The sequence below is a fragment of the Bombus huntii genome, chromosome 12, assembly GCF_024542735.1.
Source record: "Bombus huntii isolate Logan2020A chromosome 12, iyBomHunt1.1, whole genome shotgun sequence".
NCBI classification, from domain to species: domain Eukaryota; kingdom Metazoa; phylum Arthropoda; class Insecta; order Hymenoptera; family Apidae; genus Bombus; species Bombus huntii.
Genome location: NC_066249.1, coordinates 824,297 through 842,677, shown reverse-complemented (window position 1 = coordinate 842,677; position 18,381 = coordinate 824,297). Strand labels below are relative to the sequence as shown.

At 35.1% G+C, this 18,381-nt stretch overlaps 3 protein-coding genes across 20 annotated transcripts in view; 2 read left to right on the top strand and 1 right to left on the bottom strand.

The window, feature by feature from the left end:
* LOC126872127 (TLD domain-containing protein 2) overlaps positions 1-5,534 on the top strand; it is a 302,759-nt gene extending 297,225 nt beyond the window's left edge. For all 18 annotated transcript variants that reach the window (XM_050631724.1, XM_050631722.1, XM_050631719.1 and 15 more), the window contains 3 exons: positions 3-284; positions 1,002-1,171; positions 1,856-5,534. In XM_050631724.1, the coding sequence (XP_050487681.1) occupies positions 3-284; positions 1,002-1,171; positions 1,856-1,991 (588 nt within the window). In that variant the 3' untranslated portion in view covers positions 1,992-5,534. The remainder of the gene's footprint in view (positions 1-2; positions 285-1,001; positions 1,172-1,855) is intronic.
* Positions 5,535-10,755: 5,221 nt separating this feature from the next.
* Positions 10,756-18,352, bottom strand: LOC126872150 (2-Hydroxyacid oxidase 1). Its single transcript, XM_050631778.1, has 9 exons — positions 18,211-18,352; positions 17,132-17,276; positions 16,602-16,753; positions 12,279-12,534; positions 12,068-12,196; positions 11,864-11,996; positions 11,592-11,708; positions 11,403-11,514; positions 10,756-11,325 (listed from the first exon to the last, which is right to left on the bottom strand). The coding sequence occupies exons 2-9, from the start codon at positions 17,266-17,268 to the stop codon at positions 11,258-11,260; spliced, it is 1,104 nt and encodes a 367-aa protein (XP_050487735.1). The 5' UTR covers positions 17,269-17,276; positions 18,211-18,352; the 3' UTR covers positions 10,756-11,257.
* On the top strand, positions 12,576-16,455 carry LOC126872140 (N-acetylgalactosaminyltransferase 6-like). The gene is made up of 2 exons (XM_050631759.1): positions 12,576-13,464; positions 13,823-16,455. Exons 1-2 carry the CDS (start codon positions 13,261-13,263, stop codon positions 15,449-15,451), a joined length of 1,833 nt encoding a protein of 610 aa, XP_050487716.1. The 5' UTR covers positions 12,576-13,260; the 3' UTR covers positions 15,452-16,455.
* Positions 18,353-18,381: the final 29 nt, after the last annotated feature.

The following is an 18,381-nucleotide window of genomic DNA, read 5'->3' as shown; positions in this document are numbered from 1 at the left end:
AGGTACTGTCTATGAGCGAGGAACTCAGGCGAGCTCTGTACACGAACAGCGCCGTCTCCATAGACAACGATGTCATCGTTCCCGACCTGGTTGGCACCACCGAGATCCTCAGCGACGAGCACAGAGAACAACTGTGCCGGCATTTGCCTGCCAGGGCGGAGGGCTACCTCTGGACCCTCGTTTTCAGTACCAGTCAACATGGATTTAGTCTAAACAGTATGTACAGGAAGATGGCCAAAATAGAGAGCCCAATTCTCTTGGTGATAGAAGATACAGAGGGCAACGTAAGTTCTAGAAGTTTACTTTGAATTTCACTCCCAGTTTCTACGTTGATTTGCTCTTCATAATATTACGCTCCCCTTTATTCCATATTTTTATCCTATCTTCTTTGTACCTTGCGTTAGTATACCGCGTTAATTCTTTGAGTGTTTAGCATACATTATATGCAAGCAACGTGTAGTATTGCTTTACGCAGTAAGATATTACCAATACATATACGTAGAATATAAATGAGAATTAACAATATAGTAATTCACGCAATAAGTTAATAACAAACTGTCGTTTGTTGCAGAAACAATATCTACCTGTTTGTGGAATTGACAAATTACGTTTCAAAATCTCAGTTGCTTGCTTGAAAATTCCGTAGTACATTAAAATTACATACAATTAAATACTACTAAATATTTGGTTATTTTAGTAAACGCTCGGAGGTAAAAGAAGAAAGCCAAGAGCTATATTTCTTTTATCTTGTTAATGTCGTTAATGTTACATTATGACCAAACTGTACTGGTTGACAGAGTCTAGAAACTAAAGTGACAAATTATATACAGTCGCTTATAACTTTCGTTGCTTGCACGTACTCTCGTTAAGATGGCTAAAGCGTGACCGTGTCACGTGCAGAATCCGCTGCGAGAAACCTCGAGGCAGAGGATTCATTACTCATTGCACGTTATTAGTGCCACAGCCGGCGTACTGTGAATCATCCTTTCCACGTGTTACAGGTGTTTGGTGCGTTGACCTCGTGCTCTCTGCACGTGAGTGATCATTTCTATGGAACCGGCGAATCTCTTCTCTTCAAGTTCACGCCCAGATTCCAGGCGTTCCACTGGACTGGGGACAACCTCTATTTCATCAAAGGCAACAACGAAAGCCTTGCCATCGGTGCCGGAGAGTGGGTATCATTTTCTAAGTGTTTTCGATCTTTTATTGAACGAATTTTTACTCGGTCGAAACGTTAATACCGGATCGAATATGTTAATTCTGTTAGACAAATGTTTTAGCGAGGGATCACTGGAAAGAGATTAATTAGAGAGGATTATATGTTACTTATGCTAGGGTAGATTAATCTGTTATGAAACGGTGGTTTGGGAGATTGCATATGAAGGATTAATGCCTTGTTATACAAGTTACATTTAGTTATCGATATGGGTTTTTGATTAGCAAAGAATATTTCAGGGAGGGGAACAGATAAAGTTTTCAAAGCTTCGTTATGTACTGTTACCTTAGTCTCTCCGTTGTATTCGTTCGTCCTACTTTTTAAATTTATCTTGGAATTTGCTATAACTTGTGCTATCTTCTTGCAACATCTTGCAACAATGAGCACGTGGGAATGAGTAACTTGTTTCTTGAAAATTAAACATCGATCGTGTATTTACCTATTGAGATTAGAAACTGATCAAAAATGGAGTTGATCAACTGAGTTTCTAAGTAGACTGATATAATTGAGTGAATCAGAGAAGCACTCCTCATGTACAATCTATTTATATTATTCATATCATAATGTTTCTATAATATCATTTAATTCTTTTCCATTGAAGTTCCATCAAATTAACAGATATCATTCGCTGTTTTGCAGTGGCAAGTTTGGATTGTGGCTAGACGGAGACCTATACCAAGGCAGGTCACAATCTTGTAGCACGTATGGAAACGAGCCGCTGGCACCGCGAGAAGATTTCGTGGTGAAAACGCTGGAATGTTGGGCATTCATATAGGACACAGCCTCGTACTCCGTGTTCGCGACTTCGCCCTCACCGCAGCCTAATTTGACTTGAATTCCGAGAAAGTCTCGCGTGGAGGTTGATCGTCCCCAGAGAAAAATTATCGCACGGAGGACAATTATCAAGATTTCCAAGAGACATTTTTCCAGAGGAGATTAAAGTCGATTAACGGGATTATCGGTTAGCTCGATTACCGTCGATAGATTTTTAAACAGAGAGACCCCAGACGTATTTTGTTAAAAGTCAATAGGAGATTTTTCGAGTGAAAGAGAGAGAGAGAGAGAGAGAGAGAGAGATGAAAGAATTGTAATTTTTAATGAATGGAAGGTAGAAACGTTGATGATGAAAAGGAAGCTGCAGGAAAGAATGATGATGATGACAATGATGAAGAGATATAAGAAAAAATGTGAAGAACAAGTCCTAATATATTAAGGCAGAAAAGTTGAATTAAGAACTGCGAATGACTATAACTGATAAATTTGTCGTTTTAATCGTCCTACGTTTGTTTTTCTTTTTGTTTTAAGTTGTCGTATTTATTTTATTTTTTTATATATATATACATACACGCACGCATACATGTGTTTCGTTGAATGAATCGTCGTTGCTGTCGTTAATAATTCTGATTTCACGCGATCGCATGCCGTTTGAGTAAAGGATCGAAGGTTCGACCACGATGACAATGAATTTGTTATAACGATGATGATGATTATGATCGTGGTGTTGCCTTCGAACTAGTCGCGAGTATAATAATAATATTAATTGATAATAATAATGCGTTGTTCCGAGAGATTATGCGATCGCCGATGTGTTTTACGGTGATCGACGATAGCGAGTAAAAGAAGAGAAAATGAGATGAAAGTGTGAATGATAATCGAGATTGAAAGGGAAAACAAATACGTCTCCACAATGGAGAGAATCGATTATGCGAGAAAGACGGAAGGAAATTACGAACCGATTGTTACGGATATATATGATGATCACATTAACATCATCATGACGGTGATGATTATACAATACCATGATACAAACACGATACTACGAGTATGCTAAACTAACCGTATTTGTTGATGTGTAGTTATTGTAGATAGATGAATGTAAATATATATATTACGAAATTGTTAAGGAAACAAAAAAATTAATTTTAACGAAGGAAAAAAATACAGTATATGATACCACGCTAAAGAAAGAGAAACACACACATTGCAGAGGACACTCTGTGTAGTTTGTCTCATGTATATCCCGAAGGACACACATTAATTAAATATATATATATATATATGTACACGAAACACACACATACGATTCGAAGAAGATCGTGCAACATACACCACTGAATCGAATCGATACGATGATACTCTGGATGTAAAACGATCCTAGGATCTGCGAGCAAAAGTAGCTTTAGAAGAGAATGAAGAAGGAGAAGATAAGTTTGTACTGATCTTACGCTGATGCATGCGACTGCCACAATGTTACAGTGATAAAGATCGTAAAAGAGATTAGAAAACACGATACCGATTATATTGTTGACACGATGGAAGGCGAACCAGAAATTGTAGAAACACGCGAATTAGAAGTTCAGAGCAGCGCGTTCGCTTCTTGTGTTTCGAGTGACCACAACGAACACACACGCCTGTGCCTCGCTTCGCTCTCTTTCTCTCCCTCTACTATAGAGCACACACAGTTAACATGACATTATAGTATCTCAGTTTAAACTTTATACAAAAGTAAGATCTACAGATCAGAGCCGAAGGAAAGAAAGCTTGTTGTTGCAACGACACTCTTATGGTTTACTTCATAAGAGCGTCACGCAAAACTCAGACAATAAAGAGGAGTCTCGCCGTGGTATCGATCTCTTTTTCGTTACGCACCCTGGTAACACCGTTTGTAACTTTCTCGTTCGACGAATGAACCAAGATATACATTGTTTGCTATTGCCAGTGAGCCGGCACGGTTTAACAACTGTGTCAAGAAAATTTATAGTAGTCTATATGACTCGTTCGATGGACAGGGAGAATTTTGCAACATATCGTACTATAAAGTTTTCTATACTGCGTTTAACTTTTCTCTCGGCTCTGAAGATCAGCGAATGGATGTCAATCGTAAAACACACACAGACACACACGACCAGAAAAATAAAACTGTTCGAGCTTATAGGTCTCTTTACTACTGTGAATTAATTAGGACCGATAGACTGTCGCGAGAGAACCCACCGTTTCTACCGCTTTTTAAACGTGAATTTTTTGTTTAAGGACGAGAGGAGAATGTTAGATATTAAGCGCTGTTTAACAATAAAATAGAAACACGCTGCGTTAGAAGGCATCGATCGAACATCAGACGTAGGTTTTTATAATCGATTATGTAAATTGATTTGTTTTTGGGTCGGTCCAGGAATGTGTGAAACGACGACGTCTGGTAGCGAATCCCGGTTTGTTCTATTACGAAAAGAATTCTGTAGCGGCTTCATAATGAGACAAAGAAAGAGGAGAAGAAATTAAGACGCTATTTTATACCATAGCGAGAGTACTGGTTGCCATTCCTTTCAATTTATTAGGAACAGTTCCCGATGTTTCTGCGATTTTCGATCTTCCATAGAGTACTGCATTTTTAAAAACATTTATTATTTAACATCATAACAGAATTGTCACATTAAAATGATTCAAGTTAATCGGTAGCAAGCGATCTTGTTCGATTTATGAAAGAAGGCTTAAAAAACAGCACGACGAGACGTTATAGCAGAAACACAACTTATAGTATATTTATTTCAAATTACGTTTACTACCGACGTGGATTGTTGGATTGAATTGTTGAATACGGGCTAGAAGATTGTAAAAGCGAGTGGAAATGGAGGAGAAGCGAAAATTGTAAATTTGAACGAGCGTATTTCCGTGCACTGGTTATGAAACGCACTTTACCGAATAAAGACAAATAGAGCGAAAACGATCGTCGCTTAAAGCGGAAAAAAATCTTATGGAGCACGGTTTCAAGTAGTAAAAGTGGGAGAAACGCAGCTATAGAAAGCACAAAAACTATGTGTATTCAAATTACGTGTAGCTATCTATCAGCTTCGTTAGGACTAGTTGTCAAGTACATAGTACACGATCATAGCGTTGTGTAAGACATATAAAGTTCTAGCGTCTATAGGCATTACTCTCTTGTGATACTAACGAGTTAAAAAGGAACGAAGATACAAAAGATGGTAAAACAAAGTCCGGTTCGAGTGTGTCACTTTCTTTCGTGGCAGGGGAAAAAGGCCGTTGTAGATGGAAATTCTGATAATAATGTATAATATATGTACATCAGCCAGGACAATACGAATTTACATAGAACGCGAGAGCAAACACGGAGGAAAAAGAAGAAAGGGAGGTATAGAGAAGCGAAGTGTGCTCGATCGTGGCAAATTTGTCTCTTTCTTTTCTGTTTGAGAAGGACTCAAGACCCTCGCCTCTAGATGCCGAAGATCCATGGTATAAATGTAATATTGTAACGTGAAATAAAAGAAGATGATGTGTGTCTGAGAAAATATACGTTTTTCTCTTTTGTTTTCGTTCATTTTGTTCCTTCTTTTTCTTTTGTCATTGGCGACTGGAATGAATTCTTGCGAGAATCCTACAGAGGAAAATCATTTATATTTTTAGTTTTATAATTTCTCTTTATTTACTATAATTTCGTCTTACGCAAAATTGTTGAGGCGCGTGCAACATAACCTAAAAACCAATTCTAAGTTTCCTTGGTAGTATTTCTTCAGACAAATACTCTTTAAAATCATCGGAGGGTCATCTGTTGAAATTAATTTGTTTGTAACTTCGTCTCTTGGTTCTCTAGAATTGGTCAGAAATTGGCGGTTTCTTTAAATGCTATCGGAATTTCTCGATACCTTTCGGGAGAAGGTTTGTCATAGAAAACGAAATGTGAACTGCCCGGAAGAATTCTTGCTCTTCCGTCGATACGAACTTTACCAATCTTCAGAAACATTCTTTGCACATTGTAGGTGTCGTCGTCTGATCTGAAATACATATACACTACTGCCTTCACTGAAGAAACTGTAAATTAAGCGTGCCCTATGTAAGGTCGAGAGATTCTAATCTTCGAATGATGATATTCTTTTTCTTGTACGACCGGTTGCCATGTATTTGCGCGCCAACTCAATCGTTACCTCGAAAAGGAAGTGAATCGATACATCCCTTACGACAAATACAAGGATCTGGTTATTAACTGAGATGAATAATAGCTTGAGCACAGTATACGTTTCGATCTTAAAACCGATATCCTTCGCTGTCAGATTTTATATCTAGAAATTAAAACTCTTTTATCTCGCTAGTTTGGAATTTTAAAATTCATTTCTTACGTAACAATTTCCTGACGCTCTAAAGTAAAAATTGACGAACAAAGATGAAAGATTACACTCTATCGTATCAATGTGACATTATTATCGACAAGTATTAATCAAAGAACAACATTGAACAAAAATTTGATATGTAGCGATTTTTTTGACGATGATGTACAACGATGAATTCTGACAGTGGAGGGATACGAATAGAAGATCTCCCGCCAAAGAATCGATTGTTAATTGACAATTCGAAAGGAAAATCACGATATATTGGGTTGGCAACTAAGTGATTGCGAATTTTGTCATTAGGTGGTATCGACAAAATCCGCAATCACTTAGGTGCCAACCCAATATTATCTCATTCATGGACACGTAGAATACGAAAGCTGAATAGCTCGCTATATTAACCATAGAGGAAGAATCGAATAATTAAGCGTTCTAGCTTTCTACGTTCGTGTACGAGTTACATTTCGTAGCGGAAGTAGAGAGAGAAAGAGCAAGGAGAAACTCTGTTGCAACCAGAGCGAAGAACGAGCAACTAAAAGTAACTAAATAAATAAGAAGCTCACACGAGAAATCGTACCCGTAATAATCGCATAAATATATGTATCTATAATATAATAGTTGATTAGTGGACGTTTAGCGAATTAAACAAAAAGAGAAACAACAACACTCGTTACAAAGGAGAAGAATGAATGAGCAAATGCAAGATGGTGGATTAGGGCAACAATTTCTGTTAGAAACGAAAAAGGACTTTTCTTGGTATACACGTTGTCAATTAGATTCAGACTGACCGCAGGGATTGAACATGCATTAACAAAATGGAAAAGAAACAAAAAAAAAAGAAAAAATATATATAAATCGTAAAACAACAATTCGATGTTCTTCGATGTTTAGTTAGATATTGTTGTCGTCGTTGTTAACGATCGTTACCGAGGTACGATCCTGTCTCTCCAGGATGGCGTAGCGTGAAGAAACTCTTCGGAAGACTTTAAAGAAGGACAAAAAAAGAAAGAATTATAATAAAAAAGAAGGCAGAGATTGGGATAAAAAGCTCAAACGTAAGAGGAATCGGAGGAACATCAATAACGCTTTGATAATTTCACGACTAATTGTAAGAATTGGTAATTACGTTTTCCTAATCCGGTTCTAATCAAATTTTATCGATCGTCAAAGAGAATCGGATCTTCACGCTATGTCCTTGAACCGTAGTCTATTTTATACACGTAGACAGCAAACAGAGACGAAAATTCATAAAGAGGAACACAAAGAGTTGTTCTTATCTTGCGTCTATCACGATTGAATGTGCTTTAACGCCGGTTTTTAATTAGTTACTCGTGGTTCGACATAATTTACGACGAAATTAAAAGTAGTCGATCGATTCTTCGTATAAATGTAGATTAAACTCGAGAGGATCGGTTATCTTTCTAATCAATATATTGAGCTTATATGTTTACACGTTAAATACACGTGCGCTTGAACAGGACACTGTGATATACGGCTTACGTTAAGGAAAGTTTAATGCGTTGCTATTTATTTGCCATTCTCGCTGATAACTCGGTGTACACGTTCTGAATATTTTTCGAATCACTGAGAAATTTTTAGTAATTTCTGACTACATATTCAAGGTCTTATAATCCAAAGAAATTAGCTACAAGATAAGCGTTCTGTTTTGTTACTATATCGCGATAGCAGAATCGACGACGTTATCTTCAGCTTTAGCAAGAATTCATAAGAATTTGTTAGAATTTTAAGAACGAGAAAAATTTCGTTTTATGAAAGACGTTATTGTTTTTTTTATCGTCTTTCAACGAAAAATCGTCGGCTAATTAATACCATCGTAAATTACGCAGTATTTTATAATTGCTATTATATATTTTCTAACTTTGTTTATTCTTATCCCCTTTCAGAGTACTTGAAGATATTGTCATACGATGACGAGGAAATTTCATTATACATCGTATATTTCATTAATTCTTTTCTTTTTTTTATTACTGTTTCATTATACTTAAGCGTTATACTATAAGCCGCTTATAGGCCGAGCTGGTCAATTGCGAAATTCTCGATTACTTTGCTTTCATATATCGTACATGTGATTATTGTTCAATTAAAAAAAAGAGAAACAAACGAGAAAGATGGCAGATAAATAAGTCTAAGATACTTAGGGTGAATTTTAAAAAACAACGTGTGTAACCTCTAGAGATCAAAGTTGCAACGTTTTCTCTTATTTTATGGTATTGATCACCATGGCATTTGAGCGGCTTGTGTATCATTCGTATAATTTGAAAAACGTACTACGTTTCTAATACATTCTTTTTCTCTCTTTTTCCGTATTTTCGATTAAGGTAGATTAAAAAAAAAAATCGCACAACCATGAGCAAATCACACCAAGCAGTAATTGTACCACGTGTCTCACTCGCAAACACAATATACGTATAAGACTCGAATTTCCTCCGTGTAAACTGCGCAAAAGATATTCTAAAAACATTTTTACACTGTCGCGCTTCGTTACCGAATCGAAGAGTCATTCATCCCCGCGATTTCTCCAGAGGGAAATTGTCTTTCCGATCGATCGGTCGACGGTTCGGTTATAGGATCGTTTTCATCGATCCGAATAACCATTATCCAACCGATCGAGATAGAAAGAGACAACGGAAATAAAAAGGGACGTTGTTTCTTCGTACTTGATACATTTTCGTTCAAGATATCGAGCAACGACGTTATTCTCTGATCACCGAATTTTTGCATCGAGAGGCCGAAAAGAAAAACTATATCAGTCACGTTAAAGCAACCACATTGTTCCATCAAGTTCAGTTACCAAGAGAGAAGAGCGAAAAAAAAGAGAAGAATAAAAATCATCCAGTCTGTCACTGACAGTTGAAAAAGCTTTCGAGAAACTTAAGAATATCAAAAGGAAATAAAACATATCCTCTCCTGGTTTAAAAGATGTTTCATGTTTCCAGTTTCGAACCCTTACTCGAAGGAAAATTAAAAAAAAAAAAGAAAAAAGAAAAAGAAGGAAGAGAAAAGAGAAAGAAAGAATCGGAGCGATAGGGGAGACGAAGGCCCTCTCGAAACACACATAACTCTCTGGACCAATGAATTTTACACTAACTTACTAATGTACTGTCGCCTAAATCGCCACTTTATCGTGAAAGTAAGTTTCTCCGCCGCGTCTGGATTCCTTGAGAGACGCCATTCGACAAGAATTCGAACGATCATTCTTCACGAGGTTCTCACGAGCAGTAAAATATACCGCTGAAAATTTACAAACAAACACACTGTGTGTCTATAGTAATCATATATTAGCCAATTGTATACCGTGTATGCGGGATTGATATCGTCAAATAATGTAAGATTGATCGAAGGAGATAAAAGAAAAAAAGAAAACGGAGGATGCATGTTTGCGAACTGTCGATTTATAAAAGAATAGATCTTATCGCGTGTGAATCGTTAATTGAAATATATCACAAGACAGATTAGCGAATTTTATTTTCTGTCCAATGAACTCTGTTTGAGAAACAGTGATCATTTTTAAAAATTCCTTTCTTATCTAGAAGATAGTGATTATCATAAGGATAACGATAATTGTCGAACGTTGTTATATTTTTATAAAATCGTTGATCTATATCCCAAAATACGTATGTAATCGCAAACGTGTCCCCTCTGTTCAAAGGAACCGCTTGTAGAAACGAAAACGGTGAAGAAAGGCGAATGTTCGTGTGTATGCATGTATATAACGTATATATATACAGTACACAGACAGGAGGCGTGCATGTGTGTATATATACTATCAAACACGTGTACATTGCGTATACATACTAATACATAAAGTAAAAGTTTAGCGTCGCAGCGTACATACTCAGCAAACAGAAAAACCTGTAGCGAACGAGGCCACTATACATATATACATAAATATACATATACATATATATTATAAATATATACATAAATTATAAATATATACATACGAGTAACGATTAATTGTAACGTTGTAAAGCTGTGAGTAAACAAAAAAAATTACAAAAAACAAAAGAATTACGAGTGTAATGATGGCATCAGAGTTACTAAACCGAGATAGGAAATACCGGAAAGATAAAGGGGATTTATTTTTTTGCCAAGAGAATTTGCCTCTCCCGGTATGCGATGTGGTATGGATTAAGAAAAAGAAAGAAATGCAATAAAAAAAGAGAGTATTTTGCGAATTGAACAGAGAGCGATGCAAGTACTTTGTTGCATGTTTCGTGCGTTATATATATATAATATCGACGTCAAAATAGTCAATCTTGTTCCGTTTGCAAAGGAGCTGCGGATCACCTTTGAATGCGTGTGTGCGTACGTACGCTTCGTGAATTGTGATATGTGTGCCGCACACACGCATATATGTATACACAGATGAATATACAAGAGATATTCAATAAAACGCAGATATTGTGAAGAAAAAATTCTAGTGTTATTCTTCCATTAATATACGTACATTTATATTTTCGTCTTTTATTGTACATTATTATTATCTCGTATTGTACATTATTATTATCTCGTATTGTACATTATTCACTTAAAAGAAAAATCAATCAACTTAAAACATATTTATTATTATGAATGTGATAATATCCTACTGCTTTTAAAATATTCTTGAAGTTACTGTTGTACTCGTTATGAAACATATCGTATAATCTAAACTATTCCTCAAGTTATCTTTAAACCTAATCTTATGATAATCTTAAATGTCACGTTCATTAAAATCAACATGATCTTTAAACCAATTTATTATAATTACAGTAAAAATCCATTTATACGATACGATACAAGACGTATCGGATAGCAATCAGTCGAATACTAGAAATCCACTAATTCCTCCTTCGAGTTCGATTAAACAGACTTTCGACAACTGGAATTTTATTGTAAATCAATTTTACGTCGTGTCTTTCTACTACAAATGGCTGTAGTAAGATTCGTGTTGAACCATGTCTTTCTTAACGTCTTGAACACTAGCACAGCCTGCAAATTGATTTCCAAATATTTATAAAATTGTCCATAATAGTATTGAAATTTCATGAAAGTGGCTTTAATCGTACCTGTCAACGCAAATGTAACATCAATTTCTTTCCTGAAGACTTCAAGAACTGCCCTTGCACCTTCCTCACCACCGTAAGACAGACCCCACAGCATAGGCCGGGCAACAAAAACCTAGAAATCATGCAAAAATAAGAATTGAGCAATTGTAGGATTTACATGACTTATATTGCAATTTGATATATAGTTACCATTTTAGCACCCAGAGCAAGTGCCTTGAAAACATCAATTCCCTGCCTCACACCTCCATCCATATAGATCTCTATTCTGCCGTTTACAGCTTCCGCTATTTCTGACAATGCCTCAATCTACAAATCATACATTATTTTTATTATTTCAGTATTATTATTAACTATTGTTATCTTTAAACATTTTATTTTATACTTCACGATTTTATTTATAATTCTACAATATTATAATACAACGTCAAAAGATACACTTTATAAAAAAATAAATAACAAACCGTTGCTGGAAGAGTGTCAACTTGTCGGGCGCCGTGATTTGAAACGATGATTCCTGATACTCCACTTTCGATGGCTAACAGTGCATCTTGTGGGGTAAGAACTCCCTTTAAAACGATCGGCAGCTTTGTAATACTGCGGGGAATAAATTGAATTAGTACGTCTCCTAACTTTTACAATTGCAAATCATCAAACTTTCTAACAACCTTTTCAGCCATTTGATGTCTTCCCAGGTCAAGGAAGCATCAAACAAGTTCATAACGTATTCGCTTAAACCAGAGCCACTCTTGGCATTGTTTATTTTACTGGATAACTCTCCCTCAAAATTTCCTAATCTGAAAATATATTTTCATATTTTATTGTACAATTATATTTTATATATATTAAAATCTTATTATGGTATGGTATAATAAATACCTCAGATGAGTTGGAAGAGAAAATTTGTTCCTAATGTCAGCACGTCTATCACCGAACAGCGGTGCATCGACAGTAAGGACGAGAGCTTTAAAACCAGCGCGCTCTGCTCGTGAAACTAAATTTAGAGTAACATTACGGTCGTTGTATATATACAGTTGGAACCACTTTATTGCCTTTGGCGCAGCTTCTGCGACTTCCTCAATACTACTTGTTGATATCGTTGAGAGTATGTAGATCGTGCCTGCTTCCTGGGCAGCTAGAAATAAACATTTTAATTCGGTTTAATTTCTCTCACACTTACACACTTAATATTCGAAAAACTTTTAAATTACATATAAATTAAATTTCGTACAATTTTATTAGAATGAACATATGTTCTATCTAGCGTGTTTCGTATTGAAATTTTTGCGCTTTTCACTAAGATTAAATTATGCTTATGAGAGTGTTACAATTTTAATATTAAACAAGTGACGTTAATACGTTGGCCTCACGGTGGTCATCGGTGACTTATATTACAAAAATCTTTTAAATGATTAAGATAAAATAAATTTTACAGACTAAAATGTTCTTTTTCAATTTGAATGAATTATCAGAGAAAAAGTTTGTAAACACGATATAATTAGATAAAATGAAATGTTATATATTTCAGTGCATTTCGAAAATTCGCGTGACAGTCAACATGTTGGAGATATAAATGAGCGATCTACTACAGGATGTTTTCAAATATATCGAATGCATTCGGTCATCGAGAACTGCTTCGATCCTGAAGGATCGATCCTCAGTCGACGCGTGGCAACCGTGTCTACTCCATGTGTTTTATCACAAAAATTTATCCAACACTAATATCTCACATCGAAGATAGCAACTGATAAGCTGTAAGCAAATGCATATACATGAGGTTAGTTTCGTGTAGATAGTTCACAAAGCCAGTGGCTGGCAGCGGGATTTCACAAGTGTCATCACGCGACATGAGTGTATCACGATGATGAGAAGAAATGTTGTGAGCCTGATAAAGTTCTTCCTTCTGGCGGTTCTCACCGTGTTCCTAACCGTCGTCATATTCCGCTATGTACGAACGTCACCTAACCATGAAATCGTGACACCAGTTACCGTATTGGTGGGCATTGAAGGTGACAGTCAGAAAAATTTCGTCGATTCTAGGCAGAATCTCAACCATTTTTATCAGGTATGGGTTAAAGACCTACTCATTATTGACAAGGCTGATGCAAGTAAAACAGGTTTAGCAATAGCTTAGCCTTCTGCATTCCACGCAGTAGCGTACATCACTTTCGTGAACCCCGATGTAAATTATATTATTTTATATTAATGTTAGAACTACCAATGATTAAAGTATAAGGTTTGTGTATCAAAGAAATCAATTTGAAAGATATATAATGCAAGGAAACAAACAAATATCACAGGAAATATACAGTTGTAAATTCATAAAATTTCTATGAAGAAGGCTATTTTGATTAGTCTGGTAGTTCTAGTCTAAAGATGGAATTTAATTCCACAATATAATGTTTGAATAAAATTTTTAACAGGACTTGGATGAAAAGATAGACTGGCATGATTATAAGACAATTGAAGAAGACAGGAAAAGAACCGGTATAGGTGAACATGGAAAGCCAGCATTTCTATCACCATCTCTCGATGCATTGAAGGAAAAGTTGTATCAGGTAAATGGTTTTAATGCTGCGCTCAGCGATGAGATCTCAATGAATCGCTCAGTACCTGACATTAGGCATCCAGACTGTAAGAAAAAGAAATATTTAAGAAATCTTGATTCAGTTTCTGTGATAGTTTCCTTCCATAATGAACATTTTAGCACTCTAATGCGAACTTGTTGGAGTGTGATTAATCGTTCACCAGCGTTTCTCCTCAAGGAAATAATATTGGTAGATGATGCTAGTACCAAGGCAGAATTGAAAAAGCCTTTAGAGGATTATATAACCGAACACTTGACAAAAGTGAAAATTGTAAGACTAGAGGAGCGTTCTGGTTTAATTAAAGGTCGTTTAGCCGGAGCAAAGATTGCAAAAGCAAAAGTACTTGTATTTTTGGATTCTCATAGTGAAGCAAATGTCAATTGGTTACCACCATTGCTGGAACCCATTGCACAGGATTACAAAACTTGTGTGTGTCCTTTTATTGATGTGATAGCTTATGAGACGTTCGAATACAGAGCTCAAGATGAGGGTGCAAGAGGAGCTTTTGACTGGGAATTGTATTACAAACGGTTGCCACTGCTACCTGAAGATCTTCAAAACCCAACAGAGCCATTTAAAAGTCCAGTAATGGCAGGTGGTCTGTTTGCCATTAGTGCAAAATTCTTTTGGGAACTAGGTGGATATGATCCAGAATTAGATATATGGGGAGGTGAACAGTATGAGCTATCGTTTAAGATATGGCAATGTGGAGGTCAAATGTACGATGCCCCTTGTTCAAGAGTAGGTCATATTTATAGAAAGTTCCCACCTTTCCCTAATCCAGGAAAGGGAGACTTTTTGGGAAAGAATTATAAGAGAGTAGCAGAAGTATGGATGGATGAATATGCAGAATATATCTATACAAGACGTCCGCATTTGAGGTCGTTGAATCCTGGAAACTTAAAAGAGCAAAGAGATTTGAGAGCTAGATTACATTGTAAACCATTCAAATGGTTTATGGAAAACATAGCTTTCGATCTTGTTGATGTGTACCCTCCTGTCGAGCCTGATGACTTTGCATCTGGAGAAATTCGTAACATGGGTGTGCCAGAACTGTGCCTAGACTCAAAAAAGCGAAAAAAGGACGAACTTGTTGTAGTTGATACCTGCATAAAGGATAATCCCAAAATTATAGGAGAACAAGAATTCAAACTGACTTGGCATAAAGACATTAGGCCAAAGGATCGTACAGAATGTTTGGATGTTTCTAGAGGAGGTGCAAAGGCTCCAGTCACTTTGTATCCTTGCCATGGAGGCCAAGGAAATCAATTATGGCGTTACAACGTTGAAAAACAATGGCTGATGCACGGTTATACGTCGAGGTGCTTAGACACAGATCCAGCAAGCAAAAAAGTCTTTGCAGCGAAATGTGATTCGTCTTCTGCTACGCAAAAGTGGAGAATTGAGAAAGTAAATATGAAAGCTATTAATAACTGGGATAATGTGGGACCCAAACGACATTAATTCCTCTGCCTTTTATTGCCGTAACTTTCTTAGTCTCTAAACGTCTGATGTTTAATTATATGTATGTGTATATAAACTTATGTTCCATTTTTATTAACTAGTCATCTAAAATCGTAATATTTGAGTTCGGTTTGTATCCATCAAAATACGAATTTTGAGATTTGCGAGCTTTATTTATATAATACAACACGATGATAATATTACTCTTTTTTTTTTAAAGCAGTCTTTACAGTATTTCCATGGTAACGCATTTCTTGACGCATTTCTATCACTGTAAATATTGTACGAACCCTCTGTTGTGCCTTAAACATATAGCTGCATTTAGAATATATACGAATATATCTCATAATTATAATGATTACTTTATAAAGTAACTTCGCTTCAAAGCTCAATTTTTATCTATTATGGATTATTTTTTATTAATACAGTATATATTTAAGGGTTACAAACGGACTGATCGACAGAAAAAATTTCTTTATTGCCAAATTTCTCAAGGATCTAATTAAGTTCTTTCGACTGAAATAGAATATACTATTATAATGTACGACCGAACCGGCAGACGAATAAATTGTTTCCTGTACAATTATAAAATAAAAAATTCTACAATCGAAACACGGCTAAGCACTAATAAGTGACTTTTTTAAACAAGTGACAATGCCTGCAAACATATCATCTTATTGCATATATAATGAATTACCGAGCATTTAACTTTTTATATAGTCTAATGCGATTTTTTATATATATTTGTACCTAAATAATGAAAAGACAACAATTTAATTTCTGTACAGACTCGAATAAATTAAAACAAACAAAAGAATTATCTATTTTATAGGAAATCATGTACTTGTTTATTCAATTTTACCGTGCTCTACGTTGTAACATTTTACAAACATGAAAAGTTCGAATGTGATCGTCGCTGACTAACCGAACACAACACGCGTTTGTGATTGCAACTATTTTTGTAAAATATTTGCATAAGTTAATAAACATTTTTACTAAATCTATATATGTTATATAATGAATGTGTTTGGTATTTAGAGATTAAATATACGTATCCATATAAGATACTGAGATTATTTAAAAAAACAAGAAAAATAGGGAAACTCATAGTGGGACATTATCATAATTAATATTAAAATGTAATATTTACCTCTTGCATTTGCACATTCACCCTCAGGATGCGCCATACGTTGCATAGCTGCTGGTGCGACTCCCAATGGCATCGAGATTTGTTCACCTAAAATCCTGGTGCTTAAGTCCCTCTTGGCAACATTTCTTAGAAATCTTGGTCTTATCCTGTATCTGTAAAATGTTACATTTTTTTTTAATTAAAAAGATTAGAGAATAGATTAGATCTACGAATTCAACTCGCATTTTTTTGGTTGAGCAATTGGTAGTTTAGATTAATTTTATAGTGAATTTAGAAATTTTCATTGTTTAATTCATTGTTTAATTTCATTGTTCAATTAGTTCTATTAGATGTTTCATAAAATAAAAGATCTTTAAATTTTTACAGAAAGTGTCCAAATTATACGAACAATATCAAGACTGAAAAGAGTAGAATGACGAAAGAGTTTCGATTTTATAATCATTCCTTTTCATACAGTCTTAATAGTAATATAAGTTAACTGCTCCGCATTTAAATTTACTTTTAACGATAAACTATTATTTTTTAAATACCTTTTGAAAGCATCCTTATTTAGCTGTAAACTGAACTGCTCGCCCGCCCCAGAATTGTAATAATCTCTGACAGAAGGTGTTAAATGCGTGCTAGCATATTTCTCGAAGTCCTCAATACAGATCATTTTTTGAGCCATGGTGTCTTCTGAAACCGGATGCGAAATTAATTTTGCATTTAACAAGTCCTGTATGTTCAATATAATTTACAATATACAATGATTCCCGGAAATATTTAAACTCTTGCCACTTTTGTGTATATATTGTATATATGTGTGTTGTAAATTAAATAAGACATTTAATTAGACATTAATAAGACATTTTGGCATTTCATTAATACTGTACCTTGGAAAATTATGAAACTAATTTAAAAATATCTATAGAAGTTACAAGTTATTCATTGCAAACATATTCAGTAAAAAATTAGTACATATTATAAATCGTTATAAGGTAAAGGTGGTCTCACTAGATTATTAATGATTTTATTATCGCGATGATGGCGATTATTAATGAATTATTAATATAATGAATAATTGATATAATTAATATAATGAATAATTTAAGTACTTTGGTGATCTCTGCGAAATACATATTTGCACTAAATACTTCGTGGCTTCTGTATGTACATTTCTCAATTTGTTTCAAATTTTAATAATACAGTTATGATAGTTGAATCTCATTACAGTATTCAAACAATTTCAAAATGTTTCGAAACACGTATAATATATTCATTTCGCATGTAATATATTCACAGGAAATTTCTATAAATGCTCGAATATTTTCGTGAGCTATTGTAATTCACCGTATACACGTATAGAGTACGAATTTTCATGCGTGTACAGGAAATTTTAAGGTGCGAAAGTGCGCTATTATACAAAAATATATGATACTTAGTTAAATACCCGTTATAATTTTTAATTAATTAATCTTCAATCAATTCATTCATTTTAATTAATTTTCAATTTTAAGTAAAACAAATTTCTATTTTATTTCTATTTATCTATATGGCGTCCATAAAAATATAAATTTGCAGAAAAATCCGCACTCTGCACATATAATTTACAAGACTTCAAACAAATTACCGTTTTGTACGTTGAAAGTACTGATTTCTAACGAACTATTAACGTGACACTCGCGCGAACCCAGAGATACGAAGAAACTGCCCGAGTCGGAAGAGCGCCGCGCAATTTATGCACGATAGATCAATTTCTATTTTGCAGCGGATCACTCAGTGAATCGGTTGATTTCCCAGC

Bases quoted from the DNA above. Each gene is read 5' to 3' on its own strand.
- LOC126872140 (XM_050631759.1), top strand. From the start codon at position 13,261: ATGATGAGAAGAAATGTTGTGAGCCTGATAAAGTTCTTCCTTCTGGCG. The intron at 13,465-13,822 runs GTATGGGTTAAA...AATTTTTAACAG, and splicing joins ATCTCAACCATTTTTATCAG to GACTTGGATGAAAAGATAGA.
- LOC126872150 (XM_050631778.1), bottom strand. From the start codon at position 17,268: ATGGCTCAAAAAATGATCTGTATTGAGGACTTCGAGAAATATGCTAGC. The intron at 11,515-11,591 runs GTAACTATATAT...CATGATTTCTAG, and splicing joins TTGCTCTGGGTGCTAAAATG to GTTTTTGTTGCCCGGCCTAT. The intron at 11,326-11,402 runs GTACGATTAAAG...ATCAATTTGCAG, and splicing joins TGTTACATTTGCGTTGACAG to GCTGTGCTAGTGTTCAAGAC.